General features: G+C 43.0%; 2 protein-coding genes across 2 annotated transcripts in view; both read left to right on the top strand.

Moving 5' to 3' along the window:
• efl1 (elongation factor like GTPase 1) overlaps positions 1-21,420 on the top strand; it is a 348,687-nt gene that overhangs the window by 201,953 nt on the left and 125,314 nt on the right. The window lies entirely within an intron of this gene.
• The window catches only part of adamtsl3 (ADAMTS-like 3), a 157,186-nt gene that overhangs the window by 104,168 nt on the left and 31,598 nt on the right, over positions 1-21,420 (top strand). The window contains exons 11-18 of the mRNA XM_078284275.1: positions 373-423; positions 2,298-2,508; positions 3,597-3,744; positions 4,661-4,745; positions 12,472-12,767; positions 12,853-12,982; positions 19,824-20,034; positions 20,827-21,006. Coding sequence (XP_078140401.1) covers positions 373-423; positions 2,298-2,508; positions 3,597-3,744; positions 4,661-4,745; positions 12,472-12,767; positions 12,853-12,982; positions 19,824-20,034; positions 20,827-21,006 — 1,312 coding nt within the window. The remainder of the gene's footprint in view (positions 1-372; positions 424-2,297; positions 2,509-3,596; positions 3,745-4,660; positions 4,746-12,471; positions 12,768-12,852; positions 12,983-19,823; positions 20,035-20,826; positions 21,007-21,420) is intronic.

Genomic DNA, 21,420 nt, shown 5'->3' with positions numbered 1-21,420 from the left:
TCGGACTTTGCCGGAGAGGATTTTGTTTTGGCTCTGGTCGGTAGGGGCTCAGGTTTTTAGCCCCGAGCCAAACCACTGCGATTTTCACACCTCTTGGAAAAAATGCAGATCTGGGATGGTTGATCATCTCCGTGCGTCTCAGCACTCCTTTTCTGAGGGGCTTGATGGACAGAGGATTTAATCAATAGGCTCACGATTAAGACTAGAAACGTTAAATTGGGAGTCCAAACCGTTTTCCCTTTACTGTTTTATTCATTATAATCTGAAAGGCCAAAATGATGCTCGATCATCAGCCTGAGAGGTCTTTATAAATACTATACTGTTATTGTCTCATAGAGTTACAGTGTTCTTGTGATACTTTGTCTCTACCAGTGATGGATTCAAAGAGGTGATGCCATATGACCACTTCCAACCTCTGCCTCGGTGAGTAACACTTACAATCCTTCATTCTGAAAGTTACAAGGAAACAGCATTTCGACAGTGCACCTACTCAGTGTAGTTGGTGAAGCAATCCACTGTGAAATAATTTGTACATAATCTTGAGCTTCACACATTCTGGATTTTAATAATACATTCCAGCCAGCGGGACACAATCACGGTGTCTTAGAAAAAAGGGAACAGGGTTTCACCGCTTGCTGCTCTGTCACTTTGAAAGTTGTGAGCTTGCAAGTTTTATATGATGGGAAGGATGGAGGGGGGATTGTTAAAAAATCTGTGATGGGATTATTGGTTTGAATTTTTAACTGGTACGCCATGAAGTAACCACTAAAAATCTGCAAGTAAAAGCAATGGGATTTTGATATAAAAATACCAGAAAATGTATTTAATATGTATGTAAATGTTTAGTTTTTTTGCCGTTTATTGTTAAATAGGTATACATGATAATATGGTGAATTACAGTGATTTCATTGTGACTTTAACACAACGCTTTGCTCAACGCTGTACCGCACCAAGCATCTTCCAGGCCAAACCACGCAATATAGGCCTCACTGTTTAGTCTGACTTCATCCATGCATCAGAGAGAGAGAGAGAGAGAGAGAGAGAGAGCGAGAGAGAGAGAGAGAGAGAGAGACAGAGAGCGAGAGAGAGAGAGAGAGAGAGAGAGCGCACAAGCGAGCGGGCTCCAAATTTGCGTATGAATTTTTTACAACTCTATCCAAAAAGTAGTTTGAGTGCCTCGCTGTGCCTGCTCCATAGATCTGTTCAGACCCTGAGCTCAGCTCCTGGCACAGCGCTCCCATTGGGTGTGATTGGTGGTGACGGCCTCGCACTTTGTCATAAGGATAGAACTATAATAACCCATCATTTCCATTAGATAAGCTTGGCTGTGTCACACTGTAGCACACCGCTGCACACCAGGATATGTTCAATAGAACGTGTCTGGAATCAATGCTGAGAGAATGGTAATTGATGTGTATAAATCAATAGGTGCAAGCCTTTTTTCCCAGAAGGCTGTCTTGACTGTAATCTCCATCGACGTGCCACATAACCCCTCGATTTGCTTTTATGCAACTTTTTTTTTTCTAATATTATAATTATTATACTGTTGTTACTCTCCATGTGTATCTTTTTACCTTGTAGTGCTTTCTTGTTTTTACTTGCTCTAACTTATTTTATGAGTGTAATACAGTGTAATACAAGATAAGATGAGATGAAACTAATGATCCCAGTGGGCAAATTGGGTCGTTGCAGCAATAGGATACAGCACAAGAAAAGTAGAATATAAATAAGGATATAACAAATGCACCAACAATTTTAACACTAACATGTGTTACAGTAAGTAGAGATATATGAACAAAAAGTACAGTACTATGAAGGTGTGCAAACAGCAGAAAAAATACTGAAAACAAAGATAAAAATGAATGAAAAATATACACAGCATATGGTTGGATTGCCCTAAATCACTCCTCTGTTGGTCTTTTGTCATGGGAGTAAATTGGTTATGTCAAGGTGTGGCACTTGCCGTACCTTAAAGTGAGTTTAAATCTGACCTTGTCATGTTTATCCTTTTAACGGAGAGCAAAGATCAAGCAATCAAGCAAAAATACCCAGGAATGTATTTGGAAGCCATATCTTAAAAACTCAAATCCTACCAGGAAGTATTCAGGACCAATAGCTGATAGTTGGGTGACTTGAACAATTTATCACATTGACCAAATAATGATAATATATGACATATTGCCAGTCAGCAGTCGTTGCTCCACTTTGTCCCCAGAAATATAGTTGATATAAGTGGGTTTGGTATTAGACACAGGGACTTGGTTGTAGTGAGCAGACCCTCTGTCCTGTGTCTCCAGCTGGGAACAGGGCCCGTGGACCCAGTGCTCGGTGTCGTGCGGCGAAAGCGGCGGCTGGCAGGACCGCAGCGTGGTGTGCGTGGAGGAGGACACCCACGGCCAGTTCTCCCAGGTGGAGGAGTGGAAGTGCACCCACTCCCCTCGGCCCGTCACCCGGCAAATGTGCAACGCCTTCACCTGCCCTCAGTGGGTGGCCATGGAGTGGTCTCAGGTCAGTTGGAGTCTGTTGACACTAGTGGAGGCTGAACCCACCTGGACTCAGTTTACCCCCCTTTTAATTTGCAGGGAATAAAGTTTTTTAGGCTGATATATATCTTTACAATGTAAATTCATGGTATACATCATGGTAAATTGTATCAAACTGATGTAAGTTATATGAGGATAGGCTATTAGCATCATAATTTAAATACCTGATTTTCTTGAAACTCCTGTAACACCTTAAGGCTTTAAGACATGCAGTTCATATTAATACCGCCCATGTGTTATGTGAAGGCAAGTATGTCGACAGAGAAATATTTGCTAATTAATGCATTAATAAGATGAACTGATGACTTCATTAGCATATATTATGTTTAATATATCATGGGGATTATGGCGGGACGTTAGGCAGCTCAAGTGCCTCTTGTTATGGACTTGCTTTTATGTCATAGTTGTTTTTATCTTGGCCATTTTAACTTTGTGTTGTATCTTGTGTTGTATTTTTTTTATCTCATTTCATTTTACTGATTTATTTGTTTTTCTTTTCTCTTGATTGTGTTTCCTATTATCTCCCTGTTTATGTATTTTACTATTCCTATTTTTTATGCCTTACTGTGAAGCACTTTGTAAACCCTGCTTTTACAGCGCTATAAAAGTAAGTAATAAAAATAAGGTCAATGATAATAATAATAATGTTTGAAGTCAAAGAGGATCAATGTAGTTATATTGGTGTTTCTTTGACTGATGATGATCACTGACTGGAGGTCATATAGTTTACTCACCTTACTAGTTACCACTAAATGACTGGCTGAAAGTCTGCAGAATTTAACTGCAAAATTAGATATCATTTAACATACCATGAACATTCCATAAACATGACACTAACTCACATGAAACGCATCTATATTCTTAACTATCATGTGATAACTTTCAAAAGATGCAGTATAGTGCTTAGAACTAAAGTCCTTCTTACCACTCTACTTTGATCTTCTGTCAGGCTAAAAGACTAACAAGAGTTGATGGATCATCTCAGAATTTACGCATGGAGCTCTCGACGCGTCAGTCGTAACGTGTGTGATGTGTGTGTGTGTGACGTTGCAGTGCACGGTGACGTGCGGCCGGGGTCTGCGTTACCGGGTGGTTCTGTGTATCGACCACCGAGGGCAGCACATCGGAGGCTGTGCGGTGGCACTCAAACCTCACGTTAAAGAAGACTGCCTGGTCCCTGTCGCATGTCACAAGCCCAGAGGTAGGACACTCTACTGGAGCTGTGTGTGTGTGTGTGTGTGTGTGTGTATGAAGGGTAAAAACTGCTGCAGTTGTGACTCAGGGCTCTTTGCCAGTCAAGCTGAGTGTATGAGCTATGGTTTTGTGTGTGTGTGTGTGTGTGTGTGTGTGTGTGTTGTCCTTAATGCCCTCAGTCACCAGCTTCATCATAAAAGCGCCGAGGCTCATTTGCATCAGCTTCCATCAAGAGGCCTTAATTTATGACCCGTCTTCCGCCATAAATGAGCATCCTTACTCGTTAAACTGCTGGATTCTTCAAAGGCTAGCAATTCTCTCCCAAAGAAGCTCATATTTTTACATGCCACATATTTCGGACGTCTATATCGATGCCAGTTATGGGCTTTTTTTTTTTTATCATCATAGCAGAACTGAAGGCACAAGACTTGAGCCAAACCCAGATACTTTACTGCAACTCAAGCACATACACACACGCGCAAACACCCTTAGTATAGTTTGCTGTATCAGAGCCACCACTAGCTGTGATAATAAGCTCTGGGTTCCAGTATAAATATTTGGTTGACAGAGATTTATGAAAGCTAATATTGGCAGTGTTTGGATATAGGCTTTGGATAGAGATGTTGGAATATAGATGGACAGTGTGGCAGTGAGACAGTAAGTCATGCTGTGCTGTTGTTGCACGCTGTTCCATACAAAGGATGGTTATGTTAAGGTTATGTACAGGAATATACAGACTTTGAAACACACAATGGTTGTCTATGGGAAGACCTTAATCTGAACTGATTCTAATGAGACATTTTGATTAGATTCCACATGAGGATGCATGCATGTGATGATAATGATAAAGTTGATGATGATAGTGATCGATGATGTCAGACTGGGATGACTGGGATGTAACTGGGTTTTCGTCCCTCCTCCAGAGTCACTGCCAGTGGAGGCCAAGGTGCCCTGGTTAAAACAAGCCCACGAGCTGGAGGAACACCGCACTGCTACAGAGGACCCCACGTGAGTACACACACACACACACACACACACACACACGCACACACACACACGAATACACTTAGACACATGCACACAAACTCCCTCTCTTTCTCTCACATATAGCCTGCATACTCTTTTACTCATACACACAGGCAAAATCACTTTCCTCTCTTGCAACCTCGCAAAAGCAAACAACCCAATGCTGATACACACACACACACACACGCAGTCTCACACATACTGACATACACACATTATTTTACTCACACGCACAGGCAAAAGCACTTTCCTCTCTCACACTCGAAAAAGCAAACAGCCTGGCGCGAACACACACATGCACGCACACACACATAGGTACAGTATGGACACACGCAGACACACACTATCTAACACATGTCCTCACACACACACACACTCTACTCAGACAGACGGGCACGCACAGGCAAAAGCACTTTCCTCTCTCACACTCTCGCAAAAGCAAACAAACTCACGCACACACACACACACACACACACACACACAAAACCAGTGCATTAGAACATATCTAAAAGCACAAATCAGAGCCACAGTCTAGTTTCCTTAGCATGCTGTTCACTCCACATTCACTAGCACTAGTGTTTTTCTAATGCACTCACAACCGTCAGACAGTTCTAATATTAGTTATTAGACTCTGTGTCCACCTCCATCTAAAAGACTAGTGTCTAATAATAGCAGACAAGGCAGAAAATAATTCTACACACAGTCCGGCAGCAGTTCCCACTACACACACACACACACACACACACACACTTTCTTTCTGTCTCTTCACACACATTCTTCTGCTTCCACACATACAGGCCAAAGCACTTTCACCAAAGCAAGCAATATCACGCTGACTCACACACACACACACACACGCAAACTTATGTGCGCACACATGCACATATACACACACCCTCAATCACTTTAGTGCAGAAATACCTCCGCCTTTGCTGACAGCCAAAGACATTCATCTTACTGGTTTACCGAAGACAAGAATGGGGTAAATGTGTTTAAAGGCTCTATTTTCGTGACGGCGGATGGCGGGGCTTTGCGCCGGCGGAGTGCCATTTTCATTAGGCACACGCGGGTCTCTTCCTCATCCGCGCCCGTTCAGTATTTCGGTGACTCGCCGTGAACTTGACTGCGTCTAAGTGGGAGGAGAGGCGCAGCGGGGGGCGTGTCAGTAGTGCAATTTCGGTGCCAGGGATTACAGGGATTCGCGCGCGCACCGGCCGCCTGCTCAGACCAAGTCGGAAGCGCAGGTGTGTTCTGTGCTATTTCCGTGGCGTTACCAAGTGAAAACAGAGCATGAGCAGATCCTATTCAAAAGCTTACCAGCCCTTTCTGTGGATGATGTGATGACTTTGATATAAATCCCTCAAGCAGGAAAAAATAAGATACATCTTTCATTCTGTGGCTGTGGATGTGAATGATTGTCATCCAACATAGAACTGTCAGTATGCGCCAAGACGAGTGGGGATTGTGGACACGGCCGCATCCTCACACACACACACACACACACACACACACACATACACACACTCCCTCCTCCCGTATCCAAACTGTCCCCGCAGTGTTTTCTCCTCCCGAGCTAATTTAACATCATCTGCCCTCTACGGCTTATTTAATGTGCCGTACACTCACTCGTGGCGATTCTGCACCTCCCGCACAAGGACATCAGCTTCCTCTCGGGAGAAGCCTCTGCGGCTGACCCGCTCCGGACCGTCCGCTCTATCACCAAACTGTCAGAGCGCCACGGTGCAGAGCGCACTGCTTTTAAAGGGGAAGAGAAAGAGGGGATTTGATTGGTCGTGATCGAAGCCGGGCCCACCGCACCTACTGATGATGCATTCCTCCCCGTTTCCGACAGGTGCATCACGCACCTCTAGCCACAAAATTAGCAAAACTCACTTGCGCCATGTGCCTCATGTGCATCATTGATTCATGAAAATAGAGCCCTAAGACTTAAGTGCCTGAGTGTGTGTGTGTGTGTGTGTGGTTGGAGTGGCAGAGTGGCTCAGCAGTCGTCAGAGGAATAGCAGATGAGGTGTTTTTACTGATTAGAAGTCTAGTGTTGTGGCTGTAATAGTTAGGCCACACATTAGCCAGGGAAGCTGACTCACATCGCTATTCAAGGGAAAACAGTGGGAGATGGGCTGCCTGTTTGGAACAGGGTTGCCAGGTTGAAAAAGCATCTTCCGCCAAAGATATTCAAAGCTCTTGTTTGACCGAGAGTGTGTGTGTATGCGCGTATGGTGTGTGTGTGTGTGTGTGTGTGAGACTGACCTAGGCGGGCCTAATGTTTGAAGCACAGTTTCTTATCATGGTCTTGATAACACACACTCACACACACATGCATACACACACACGGGCACACACACACACACACACACACACACTCTCAGACACTCCTTATCCATGTTGAGTCAAGGTTGTTAGAGCATATACCCTCTCCTACCCCCACCTGTCTTCTCATACACACCCTCTTTTTATACACACACCACACACACACACACACACACACACTCACACACACACACACACACACACACAGAGCTTATCCAGGGGTCTGTGAATCTGTCCGGCTCTGTTTCCTCTCCTTCCGCCGCTGATGATAAGCATGTGATTATTGCCTGCTGCTCTGGGCCTGGTCAGCTCTGATAGCCTCCCTGGGATCCGTCAGCTCTCGGAGCTCACACACACCTCAAACACTTCACACACACACACCTCTCAGACACTTCGCACACACACCTCTCGCACAGCGGGGCCCAACAAATCCTCACCACACGCAGGCAAGCGAACCCACATGCTTGCGGTATGCAAAGAACTATTATTCGGCATGTGTATGTGTGCACACGTTCATGCACTTACAGGTGAACACAGCATGTGCAGTCTTCACAAAAAGGGTTCTAAATAGTACCAGAAAAAGGTTCTTTAGGTTTGTTCCACAGCAGAACCCTGTTCAATGCTGCAAAGAACCATTTTAGAAAGGTTCTCTATCGCACCATGTTGAAATGGTTCTTCATAGGACCTTTATAGTGCTGCAAAGAACCATTAATTATGCATCAAATGTTCCAACTAACAGTATTACTATTAGTATTAGTATTACTATTAGTAGTAGTAGTAGTAATAGTAGTAGTAGTAGTAGTAGTACTTTTTTAGAACCACACTGGGTTTTTTATTCTTTAGTTTTTAGTTTTATTATTTTTACAAATCAGATGGTTCTTTAAAATTATTACAGTTATCCTTGTTCTGTTGTTTTTATTGAACCAAAGAACCCATGAAGAACCCTGTGTGTAAGCTTGCATACACACACACACACACACACACACACACACACACACACACACACACACACACACACACTTTACAGTCAGTAAATACACTTACACCTTAACACTGGTACTTACTGACATCTTGATCAGCCTTAATAACAAGGACACATTAATCTAAACACGACACAGAGAGAGCTTTGTGGGAATAACAAATGTCATAAACCTTAATCCGCTAAGTGTGTGTGTGTGTATGTGTGAGTGTGTGTGTGTGTGTGTGTGTGCGTGTGCGTGTGTGTTTGGGGAAGGGCTGACCTCCTCGCTGGCTTTGGCTTGGAAGAGGAGGAAGGGGAGTCGTCAGTTTTGACAAACTTAACTACTTTCACAGACTTGCTGGAACACCGCTGCTCTTGTAAACATATACAGTATATATATATGTTTTTTTTTCCAACTATTTTAATAACAAAGCTGAAACAAAAAGCGAGACATGGAAGGGAGACATGAAAATTGTCACGATTTCGGTCTCCCCTGCCCCAGATGTTTTCAGTCTGCTTACTGAAATTGGACATTGCGTGTAATATGCAATGTATTTTGGCCCAGGATGCTTTTATGCACACTCTCTTTCTGTCTACTTCTCTACACTTCCATCCTCCCCCGTATGTACTTTAGCCGTGCCCAGTCTGACAACTTTAATGGTGCATTCCAATGCGTCGCTCATATAAATCATCTACCATACGAATATGTCTGTATATGTATACAAGCCACAGTACTAACAACTTTCTTTTTTCATTTATCCTTTATTTCATTAAGTAGTCTCATTAAGATCGAGATTTCTTTTTCCTGAGGACAAAAAAACAAAGAAAATACACAATACAAGCAGTCAACAACATACAGGGACATACTGTACATTATAAAAAGTAAATTGTGAGATATCATTGGTTTAAAATCATTGGGTGGGACAAGAAATTATAGTTTCAAAGTGCTTTGCAGTCTGCTCCATTTAGAAGGTGCATAGTAGCAGAAATCGAGTATTTAAAACTAACCAGTAAAACCAGTAGAGAAATGAGGAACAGGGGTACTGTAGCTTCAAAAGTAGATAGATAAATACAATACAATTCCCCATAGAGATTCCCACTTGGTAGGAAGACAGCAGCTCCCAAAATGAATAGCAACCACAATCTTATTTTGTAAATCTCATTTTGTTAAAGAACTGATGCGTCTGGACATGTGTCTTCTTTTGTCTTTTGTCTGACAAAGACAACGTTGAAAGGCATCTGTTTTTTAATGAAGTGAGCATCATGCATTTAAAAAGTGAGATTGTGGTTGTTATTCATTCTTGGGAGTCGCTGTCTTCTTACCAAGTGGGAATCCTTATGCAGATTTAATATTTTTTGACAGGCACTCGCCTCCCACTAAAAGAGTTTTTGTTGCGCCAGCACATCACTTATCCAAATAATGCAGTTCTCCCTTCTCGTTGTTAAAGAAGACCAGCCAACTTTTTGATATAAATCACAATAGTGAGTCTTAAATTTGTCTGTCGTAATGAAACTGTGGTAAAATGCATCCAGTGGCTTCAGAGTAGAATGGAGCAGCATGCAAATACAAAATGTCTCCATAATGAAATGCAGACATGATTGTGGATTGTACGATGATACGTGTTTTGTTTCTATACAACAATGCAATTTTTATCTTCTGGGTAATTGTGTACCATCATTTCAAACTAACAGAGGTCTGAAGAAATTCAAGCAGAACAGTTGATGGAGAACGGCTACCTGTTCCACCATTATTGACATGAGAGGACAAACTACTAAAACATTTCTCTCTCCCATGTAATGCCTCACATGCAGTGATGCACATTTGATAAATCAAACTTTTACCACTACATCCCTGTTTTGGAGCTTAGAAGCTGTAAATGCTTCATCGACTCATGTTGATGTTGAGAGCATAGTTTTGACAAAACAGAAGCAAGTCTTAAGTCAAAGTTTTCATCCATTTTTATCATTAGTGTAGCTAAGCTAACAAAGGAAACTTTTTTCTACCCGGAGAGAAAAACAACCCAGACGTGCCGTCTCCTGGGGTGTGCATTTTCAAACTGGGAGCCAATCGAATGGCTGCCTCTGTCTCCGCAAGGTCTCGTTATCCAACATTTTCTGATGAGAAGAACCTCCGTTAGTTTGAGACAGAGGTGTGGCTACTCAAGATTACTGTAGGTGTAGGGCCTACCATCATACTAGCATTTTAAAATGAAACATTTTCATATTTTTACAAGTCTCCTTCTGACGTGTGATCGGAGGTACAGAGTCTTGGTAATGTAATGTATTAAACAGCTGATGTGTTTAAACATCATGTCTTTGAGCTGGAAAGTTCAGCTATAGCTAACAATTACAATTTACAATTCAGCCATTTAGCGGACACTGTGATCTGCTTGCATAATTGAATTTAAAAGCCAGTAGAGACTCAACTGATCTTTCGACATTTTCGAAACTTTTCTTCAATATTGTCAAGACATGAACAGCTGGAGCTGGAGAAGGTCTAAGGTCAAAGGCTGCAGCACCTGGAGTGAAGGAACATCCATGATGTTGATCCATAACATTAGCTAGTGTTAGCAGGCAGCTACTTAGTCACCTAGCTTTAGAGCAGACAAAGCTAACATAAAATGTGACTGCTATGAAGCACCACTAAATATAAGAATCATTATGTTAGAAAATTCCCAATACTAAAGATCAAGACTAAATACTGTCGGCTAATACGAATTAGACCTGGATGGTTTGGACATAAATGTAATGTTAACACATAAAGTATTTGAATGCTAACATTATTGATAGCTAACCACTGGTGTGAGCAGATCCTGTCTTCAACATTATGGATGTTGCCTTCAATCCAGTTGCTGTAGTCATTAATTTGGACCTTCTCAGGTAATTTGGCCTCCAGCTCATAATTCAACAATGTTGAAGGATAATTTTGGTGCCATTGTTTCCATCTGCTTCACAGTCTTTGCATAGTGTTTTCCAAGTAGGCTAATCAAATGTCTTGCTGAAGGACATTTTGACACACAGTGGCTGTCGATGGACACAACAGCAGAGATTGAACCTGGGACCTTTCAGTAATGAGTCTCTCTAACCGCTGTGCCACTGCTACCTGCCACTTACCACAGCTACGCTCCCCTATAGGAGACCCCGGGAGAAAATGAGGACGTGTAGGAAGCCGATTTCCCTGCTCACTTCTTTTCAGTTCAAGTGTTTCCATAACAACCCTCCTCTCAGACATTACCTCGGGTGCATTTGCCTGTCAGCAGCATTAGGATTTCATTACAACAAGCAGCTGGAGTTATTCAGAAATATTGCTGCATTTAATCTGGGCTTTATTGTTAAGTGTACAATTTGTCCCAGTCAGTGGGATTTCGCTCGTTCTCTCTCCAGGATGGTGGGAGGATGGAGAGGAGACAATTTGAACTGAAGTGAATTTATTGTTGAGTCAGGGCCATGTTCTCTGCTGTATTCAGATAGGAATTCAAAGTAAGAAACCATTGTACTTTTACTCAAAATACAAGTACACTTTGGGGTACTGGCACTTAACTCGAGTATTTCCATTTTAGTATTTCAGATTAGATTAGATAAAATTTTAACGATCCCTGTCAGAAAACTGGGTCAGTGCAGCTGCAGAGAATAGGATATAGACAAGTAGAGAGTAGTGAAGATAAGAAAAATGACAACACCCAGACATATTGGAAAATATTACAGCTAATAAATACATGAAGATACGGCATCTTCTACTGACAGATTTACAGGTTTAAGCGGATGTGAAAGTGTGCATTGCCAGCAATTCACATAATTTATTTTCTGTGTTTTATGTAATATCCTGCCATAAATATTATTTTCTGATAACCACTACATTTTTTCACCACTGCCTTTTCAAAATAGATTTTGATTGCCAATCATGTGATCATATATACAGTATACCTAAGGAGGCAATCAGACAGAGCATTGCTTCTACTAGCTGTCAATAACTGTAGTGTGTGTGTGTGTGTGTGTGTGTGTGTCTGCATGTATGGGTGAATGCACATTCTTAAAATTATCTCATTCATTATCTCATCTCAGGCTACACTGCTGTAGTTAGAGGTAACATCTTTTAATCATGACTGTGACTTGAAAAAGGACTTCAACTTTGAAGTAACTAAATCACACTCACAAAGGCGAGTCATATTAAGTTGAATGCCAATTAGCAGTATGTGTCTGCTTTAAAAGAGGTCTGACAGTCACCATTTTCAGAGTTTTCAAAGCCACATGAGGACAGAAACCAAGCTCCAAAAAAACCAAATAGTCGGTGCCTGAATTACAGATGCATCAGACACAAAAACTGCAAAAACTGATTGCATGTTTCAAGGGGAATAGTCAACATATGCCAAACAAACTGCATTGATTTTGAAGAATTATGTCTTCCACTGCTGTATTCAGGTTCATCCCTGGGCCATGGTCGCCCTGCAGCGCCACCTGTGGGCCCGGCAGACAGACCCGGGAGGTGAAGTGCCGGGTGCTGCTCTCCTTCACCCAGACAGAGGTGGACCTTCCGGAGGAGGAGTGCGGCGAGGACCGACCCCAGCTGGAGAGGCCCTGCAACGGGGGGCCCTGTGCCGGCGTCCCGGACGTCTCTCCGGGGCTCCAGGACCCCGGGGACCCTCACACCCAGGGAGAGGAGCTCCACCACTGGGACTACAGGGGCTTCACCGCCTGCTCCGCCACGTGTGCTGCCGGTGAGATCCTTGAGAAACGTACGTCCGTATCTTTGGTCCGTAGTCTCGCTCGTCTAACTCTTTGTCATCTCTCCCCTCTGCCCAGGGAAGCAGACGGCGGTGGTGAGGTGTGTTAACAGGAGGCGAGGGGAAGAGGTGGAGGACTCTCTGTGTGATCCGTCCAGCAGACCTCCACTTATGATCCGCATCTGTAACCCTGAGCCGTGCCCTCCGAGGTGAGCATTCACAAGGTTACTGAAGCAGCGTGCGGCTGGGAAAGCCCAGAGAGCCAGATATAAAATGCGATGATTCACTCTGAAAGAGCACAATACAGTCGAGGACCCCTCCTGACTAAGGTCTCGCTTTCGTAAAGGTGAGGTCGACGTATCAAACGAGGCCTGCTGATAAATTTACATACGGAATAATATGTGTATTGCTTTCACCACGGGGTTCCAATCCAAATGGCTTTATATCCATGCTAAAAAAAAGGATCGCTTCAGGTATCAGCAATGCAGCCGCAGGTGGTCTTGGATGTCGAGAACAAAAACAATGAAGGGGGAATATAGTTATGACCTCAAATGAGTAAAATGCGGTGTAAAAATTCAGGACCTGGCGCTCACATAGGTTTGCAAAAATGAAAAGGCCTTTATTGAAAGGGCTGAGGCATGAAAACACACCTTCTTCAGTCAGTCAGTGTGTGTGTCCATATTGGGGGGAAAATGCTGCGATGAAAAACAAAATTCATTTTACATTTACATTTTAGGCATTTGGCTGATGCTCTTATCCACTCAAACAAACTGACTGAGCAGGACACATGGCTGTTTAATGGATTCACTGGCTTTTGTGGGAATAGAACCTGCAAAATTTCAGTTGCAGGAATCGAACTGGTTTTGTAAGAGATTTAATTTTTTTTTTAATCATTGATATTGCACTTTGGGAATTAAATTCTTCATTTGTATTGGCATGGCCAGAGAGCCAAGCACTGGATTGAGAACATACACACTTCTGGTGCCAAATAGCATCTTCATGTGACCTCCGAAGGCCAAGCAGAACAGCTCATTAACTTTCTCTCGCTAATCTCATTACACATGCGGGCAGCAACCTGCTCCTTGTAGTGCAAATACAAATTACCATACGCTCAATGGTTTTCCATGGCTGCACAACATCATCACCTTAGTTAGGGCAAACATGGTGAGCTACTCAGCATGTTTTGTAGAGGGCCAATATACGATGTTGGACTGATATCAGTTTGCCAATATATCTGGCCGATATTGGCCATAAAAATATATGGATATCTGCGCGTAGGAAGGGAGAGGTGGGGGGTGGGATTTTTTGTCCCTATTGCTGTGCTGCCATGTCATGCCATGTAATGCCATGTTAGAGTGTGATCGCAAAAAATTAAAAAAATTGGATATCTGCCACCCCTCCCCCAATAAAACCTGCCTCACCCTGCCTTAAGAAGCTGCTCCCACCTAAAAGAATTTAATTAGTATGGCTTTCAGTTGAGAGTTTTAGTGTCCCATGATGCTCTAAATGCTGTTTCAGAGGCTTTTACACTCTGACAAGAATGAAATCCTGGCAGAAACACTGAATATTTGTAATCGTTTGGCATGAAAATGGTCAAAGATAATAAATATTGCTGCAAAACATCAGCAATATCAGCAGTTTCAATCCAAATATGTCAGTATCGGCCTTCACAAACCCATATCGTTCAAACCCTAGCTTCCCTCCTTGTACCAGCGTCCTGTTTTAGTGCCATGCCTAAGTAAACAAGGCTCCGCCACAGCCTCTTCCCAAGAGGGACCCTCCTTTGCCCGTCTTTATTGCATTTTTACAGTATTTATGGTTCCACTTTGTTTATTTACCAACACTCAGAGCACCAGAGAGCCGGGAATGTGAGTTCATGTTCTGGTCTCGTGCCACAACTTAATGACATTTGAAAGGGAAAAGGGAAAAAGGCCCCAGAACATCAAAGCCGATGTCAGCGGGCCAGAGCCAGAGACCGGGAGATAAGGATCAGCCAACCAATCCCTAAATCGCCATCGCAATCCATAGAATTAGACCCAGTAATTTGTAACATACACAGCAAGCAGGTGGTTCCAATATTACCGGTGAACCCCTCCGTGTCTCGGCCTCCCTCACAAAATCATTTCTGCCTTAATACACGCGCAGAGAGCAGAGACGTCGCATTGAGAGCGAACCACAAGTTTTGAAACAGTAAATCATTTTTCCTACTATGTTAGAATAACTTGGAAATGAAGTTCATCGCCGGAGTTAAAGGAAAGCTAAACAGCACTGCTTGAATCAGTTTGAATAAACACTGCGATGATGGTCGGGAGTTTAGTCGGAGGGATTGGGAGCCTTGCAGGGAGCTATTCCTTTGTTGTATGATTTATATGCTGTATTTGGCCTCCCAAAACAAGTAGCTTACAGAATAAACACAATGAGACGTGCAGTCAGTCTGTCAGATGGTTAGACTAGGAAAGAAACACCAGCAGACTCTGTGGCTCCTGGACACTGGAAGAGGCTTACTGTTGTCAGTGTGATGCAACACAAATGCATTTTTGGCTGCAAAAAAAGAACTACATTAATAGCAATACCCGCGAGTCAAAAGGGATAATTCAGGTCTTTAAGATTATTCATGAACTGGCTTTAACCTTCATTTCAGTCCATCCAGAAACACTCGTGCCAGAGTTTTGGTTTTGATATATTAGAAGCAGAAGTCATTTACTGGGCACTTTTAGCAATGCTAGTGCAGGTCATTCAGGGAAATGGTTTTCAGTCCCATTATTGATTTGCACTGGCATTGCTAAGTAATTGCAAACAAATGCTCGAATGACAAATGTTTTTTTTCCTCTGATATCTCAAAAACAACAATACTGATACAACTGGCTTTTGTATGGACTGAAAAGACTTACAGGTCATGACAAATCAGGCCCAGTGATAGGTGGGGGAACTGTGACTTGACCAATCAGTGATCATCATAAGGCAGACAACCACCAAAATAAACAAAAATCAATTACATTTTCAGAAAATGCCATCGATTTACAACATTAAGATTAATGTCAGCCTGAAAAGGTGGATAAACTGAGTCTAGCTGGGTTTACCCTCCACTTCATTTTTGGATAGGCCTCTTGATGTGATCTGCCCCTTTAATGAAACATACCAGTCAGAGGGGAAGCCAGCGGCCAGGTCAGTGGGTGTATTAGCGGCAGCGAGCAAACTTATGACTTATTTTTGTGCCCCGTCCCGCTGGCTGTCCTGGATACACAGACGGGATACAACTCCGGCTCTGGGAAAAAGGATTACCATGCAGCTAATAATACACAGCTTCCACATTAACCAGCACACACAAAGTCAAGGGCTACATACTGTACATGGCTTTGATGTATGGCCTAACGCAACTCTTGCCATTTTCGACCTGGACCCTATTGTCCCATCATTTTCCATCATACTGATCGATTCTGACTAAACTATCAGTTGCTTACAGAGCTACTTATGTCTTGCTTGGCTGGGTGCAACTCTCCAAAACACTCCTAACAGGCCAATGGACTCTCTGAAAATCAACTCCAAAAGCACCAAAGCCTGTCTTTTTCAAAATATCGATTGTTGGTAAAAAGAAAATGATCTAAAGTCATGCACTTGTTTACTCTTTGCTGTTCCGCTGCAGCTGCCTGTCTGCATGCACTGCTTTGGTGCTTTTGGGGTTGATTTTTGGAGAGTCCATTGGCCCGTTAGGACTGTATTGGACACAAGTAGCTCTATAGTGAAGCAATTGGTCCGAATCGATTGGTGTGATGGAAAAAGTGATGGAAAAATAGGGCCCAGGTCCAAGATGGTTAGAGTCATGCTTTAGTTGGTAGGTATCGCAGTGTCGGGAATGATGCCTTCTGTCCCCATCGCTTGTTTGGTTTGTAATATTTTTTCTTACATCTATTGTATTTAAACTTTAGATGCCACAACAGCTCCAATCGCATTTGATTTAATTTCTCTGATTTAATGCTCTGATTCAAACTTTATTTACGGAGGGTGTTTTTCACCCGGCAGGGGGGGGGGGGGGTGGGGGTGGGGGTGGGGGGGGGGGGGGGGTGGGTTGGGGGGGTGGGAGTTGTCTACTGGAAAATCAATCATTGGAGCACAGCAGAGTTGCGTATCATTAAAACTGGCTAAAAAAGCAAAAAAGATCACAGTGGGACGGCTTTGGCTCATAAGTCAAAGCAGAGTTTGCTGCTGTGACGCTGAGCAGCGCACGGAGCTAAGTGTTGGACAACGGCAGCGCCCTGGTTTGTGTTTAAGAAACAAACGCTGATTGATTCTAAATGGCTTGTCAGCCTACACTTTCATAAAGGGAACATTTCACCGTTATGGTAGAACATTGTGCACTCAAACACGCCCACGCACACGCATACACACACACACACACACACACACACACACACACACACACACACAGCACAGATTGTTTTTCCAATTTGCTGTCCCATTGCCAAAGTCAGCAGGACAGTTGGCTATCTGGAGCTGTGTGCTTAAGTGCGTTGAGGAAAAACTGATGTTGATTAAGAGCGGATCATTTTATTTACCTTTTAATAAGAGCTGCATTTTATCAAGCCACATAACAGCAAGACATAAAGGGAAGGATCTGAGGTAAAATAACTCGAGGTATAAAAGTTTATATTTTCCATTTGGCCCTCTCCCTATTTTTAGCTTCAAATCCTCTCACGTGGTTGTGTCTAGTTTCATGAGAATAGCTGTTGCAGCAGTGGAGAAAGAATTCAGCAGACTTAACAAAGAGACTTAAGAAGAATTAAGACAGCGTTTCACCAAAATCCACTCCTTTGGTCAGGGGAACAAACTGTCTATCCAGGTATACTGATTATGATTAAAGTCGGCTCTGAGTTTTTAGTCCAGAGAATAATGAAGTCACTATTAAAAGTATAGTGTTGGCAGTGATGCAGTGTTCAGTAAAAACATGGGCAAGCTATGGCCTCCAAACTATGACTAATCACCAATATCAACAAAAATCCATTCTATTTTCAGAAAAGCTTTAATTTATGTTTTTTTCCCCTTAAAATACCCTGTCTTCATATTATTGTATCAGGTTGATACGATTTATGATGATATATGCTGGTAAACTCTGCAAATAAAAAGGTTGCTGCACAGTATTTAAGCAGGTTTACCCTCCACTACATCACTCAGTTTTAGTATTAAGTACACATTGAGTGTACAAAATACCTCCAAAATACACTTTCTCTTTCCATGAAACAGACTGAGCGGGTTCATCCAGGTGAAAACTATTAACCCTACTGCTTTCATGTATTAAAGTGGTAATCTGACATATATGTTATTTATATTTTTCTTTATTTTGTCTCCATCTTTGTTGCTCAGCACTCATTGCTGTGGTGTTTCTGCACTGCACTTCCCAGAGATCGGAGCAAAACGGACATTTATTTATTTGAAAATGTTGCAGATTAATACCTTAAATTTTGTGAGAGACTGCAACAGGCGGAAGGTGGTCGTAATGTTTTATACACTCAAAACTCAGGTGTATTCTCTCTCTCTCTCTCTCTCTCCCTCTCTCTCCCTCTCTCTCTCTCTCTCTCCCTCTGTGTGTGTGTGTGTACAATAAGTGACTGCATCTACAGGCTGCAGTGTAGCAGATGGATGTTTGTCCATCCAGTAGTCACGCAGACTGGGGGCGTATATGATCCACACACACTGATTTACCACTCTCTCCTCCACTAATGGACATATACAGGAAGCAGCTGCAGAGTGCAGGTCCTACACACATAGATGAGTTCACACACACACACACACACACACACACACACACAGCACAGCACAGTGCAGCACATAGTCTATAGGGTGTAGTTTGCTGCCTCAGAGCTTGGGGGATCCAATAGTGAGAACACACTGATGTATATAAACTCCCTTAGTCCCTTTTATACTCTCTCTCTCTCTCTCTCTCTCTCTCCCTCCCCTCTCTCTTTCCCTCTCTCTCTCTCTCCCTCCTCGTCTCTCTTTCCCTCTCTCTCTCTCTCTCTCTCTCTCTCTCCCTCCCCCTCTCTCTTTCCCTCTCTCTCTCTCTCTCTCTCTCTCTTCTCCCTCTCTCTCTCTCTCTCCCTCAGCAAGTGACTGCTGTACATCATTCTTCTCAGTAGGGATTCGTCTCAGCCTTGTATTTTGTCTGACTTTATGAACTTTATGAGGGCAATAAAGAAAGCAGGGCTCCCTATGCGGTCCATGTGGTGGATGTATGCAGGCCGGTGCCATCAGCAGCCCACAGAGTCCCACAAAACCCCAGTCAGACTTTTAAAATAGATTTTATTTCCAAAATAAATTCATTTTGTACCAAGGAAAACTGTTCCTCTGCACCCAAATTTGTGTAGAAGTGTACTGTATCTACGCATGAATGTATGGATCTGACTATCTACAGTATGTAGATTATTTCACCGTCACTGGTAAGTATTGTGCTTTTGGTCATGGCTTTTTGTTTTCCCATGTGTAGCCTACATTCAGTAATATTTCCTTAAACCATCTACTTCATGATGTCAAATTGATGTAAAGGTGCTAACTGTAGCATTTTAACATCAGTAAATTATTACCACATTAATTTTGAGACATTAGTATAATTATCGTAAACAATCAAAACTGCATTTTACATTGTGTGCCATTGTTCAAATCTGCTGAATTGCTTAACAGCACAAAGGGAGATGGCTTTATGGCACAAAACAGGAAGAGGGTGCTGTTCTTTGTGTTTATCCTCCTCCATGTTTATCCTCTTCAGACAGGGGGAAGGGAGGGACAGGAAGCACCAGGATTTATGGGAAATGTAGTCTTAATTTTGAGAAACACTAGCACTAACAATAGCCTAGAACTGGTGTGAGATGGAGACTAACAGTTGTCTCCACCATGGTCTCATTTGTTTACAGTAATTATACCAAGATATCTCAATTAATTTGACAATGATATATTGCTACACGTAGCACCTTTAATAAAGGTGTCAAAGCTTTATTTCACAGACAGAGCTTGCGGTCTTAATAGCTTGTGTGTGATCTAGTGTATTACCTGTCTCTGTAGATGGGAGGTGACAGCGTGGACTGGCTGCTCGGCGTCCTGTGGCGTCGGCATACACACCAGGAGTGTGTACTGCATGCGTCTGCTGTCTGTCGACCAGCAGGATAGCGAGAGTGTTTCAGAGGACGAGTGCAGGGAGTTCAAACCCGCTATCCTGCAACCCTGCAACCAGGTGGACTGTCCTGCGGCCTGGGAGACTGAACCTTGGCAGCAGGTATGGCCTGTCTATGTGTTTAAGTGTGTGTGAATGTGTTTAAATTGATTTAACCAGGGAAAGTCAACTGAGCACCATTCTCCTTTCTCAGCAACACACACACCACACCGTTCTATTACACACAGTTACAGAATTGCTATGCAAATCATTCAAAAGCCAGTAAGGGACATTAGCTCGAAACCGTTCCCTATTACTGAAATAGTGCACTATATAGCCTAGTGTGTCTGCCATTTTGTACTAGTGTCCGAATTCTCAACAGTTAATTTGATTCACTATATAGTTCACTATAAAATACCCACAATGCACAGCAAACTGTAGTGATACCATTTCTCCTGTAGACCACAATGCAATGCGATTGTGTAGAAGAAGAAGAAGAACCAAAACAGCTTGCTACCATTAGGAGACACCTTAGTTGACAAAACCACACTTGCACATTATGAGAATTTCAACAATATATTTGTAATTTAAAGTTCAAAACTTCCTAAAATTGATACCACCTGAGTATATTTCAACTGGCTGTCATGCTGCTTGGTTGGTTTATGAGATGCTGGGCGCCTCCGGGTGCGTCACACCAATATCCGGCGCATTTTTTTGAAGCAGTGATGTTTAATGTAGTGTCCGAAACTTTGTAAGGTCGTTGCCCATATAGTTCACTATATGATAAACACCCCACAGGGAATCGTGAGTGAGTGAACATTCTGAACACAGCTATTGTAATGACCATTGTCTCCCTCTCTCTGTCTTTCTCCCACCTTCCTACGTCTCTCCACCTCTCCTGTTCCCTCCCTCCAGTGCTCCCAGTCCTGTGGTGGGGGTGTCCAGGTCCGTAAGGTCTACTGTAAGCAGCTCCTGTCCACAGGGGCCTATGGGAGGCTGGGGGACGGGGCCTGCCGGGGGGCCAAACCCGCCGCCCATAGAGGCTGCAGCAACACCGACTGTCTGCCCTTCATGGCAGGAGGAGAGTGGGGCAAGGTGAGCACCAAGAGAGGGGAGAGATGAAGGAGAAAGATCGGTGTGTGTGTGTGTGTGTGTGTGTGTGTGTGTGTGTGTGTGTGTGTTTATGGGGGGGTGGGTATTTTACCGCCATGTCAGAACATCCAAAGCCACTTTTGAACAGTTGTGCAATATACCTGAGCCAGTCATGCCAACGTGATCGTTTATTCGTCAAATCTGTTTCCATCAATATTTATCGCATAATTTCCCTTTGCTGCTCAAGCGAGCGTAAAAACATGTTGCAATACTGAGGAAATTTTATTGAAATTATCCGTTTCCACTTAGCGTTTCTAATTCGAATCATGATCATTTGCATAAAAGCACTTGGACGGAAAGCCAACTAGAGAGAGAAAATAAGGCCCAGGTCTTTATACACACTTCACAATACGATTC

This window comes from Centroberyx gerrardi, chromosome 1, assembly GCF_048128805.1.
Source record: "Centroberyx gerrardi isolate f3 chromosome 1, fCenGer3.hap1.cur.20231027, whole genome shotgun sequence".
In the NCBI taxonomy this organism is placed as follows: domain Eukaryota; kingdom Metazoa; phylum Chordata; class Actinopteri; order Beryciformes; family Berycidae; genus Centroberyx; species Centroberyx gerrardi.
Note: the sequence above shows the minus strand (reverse complement) of the source record. Positions and strands in the feature narration are given on the sequence as shown.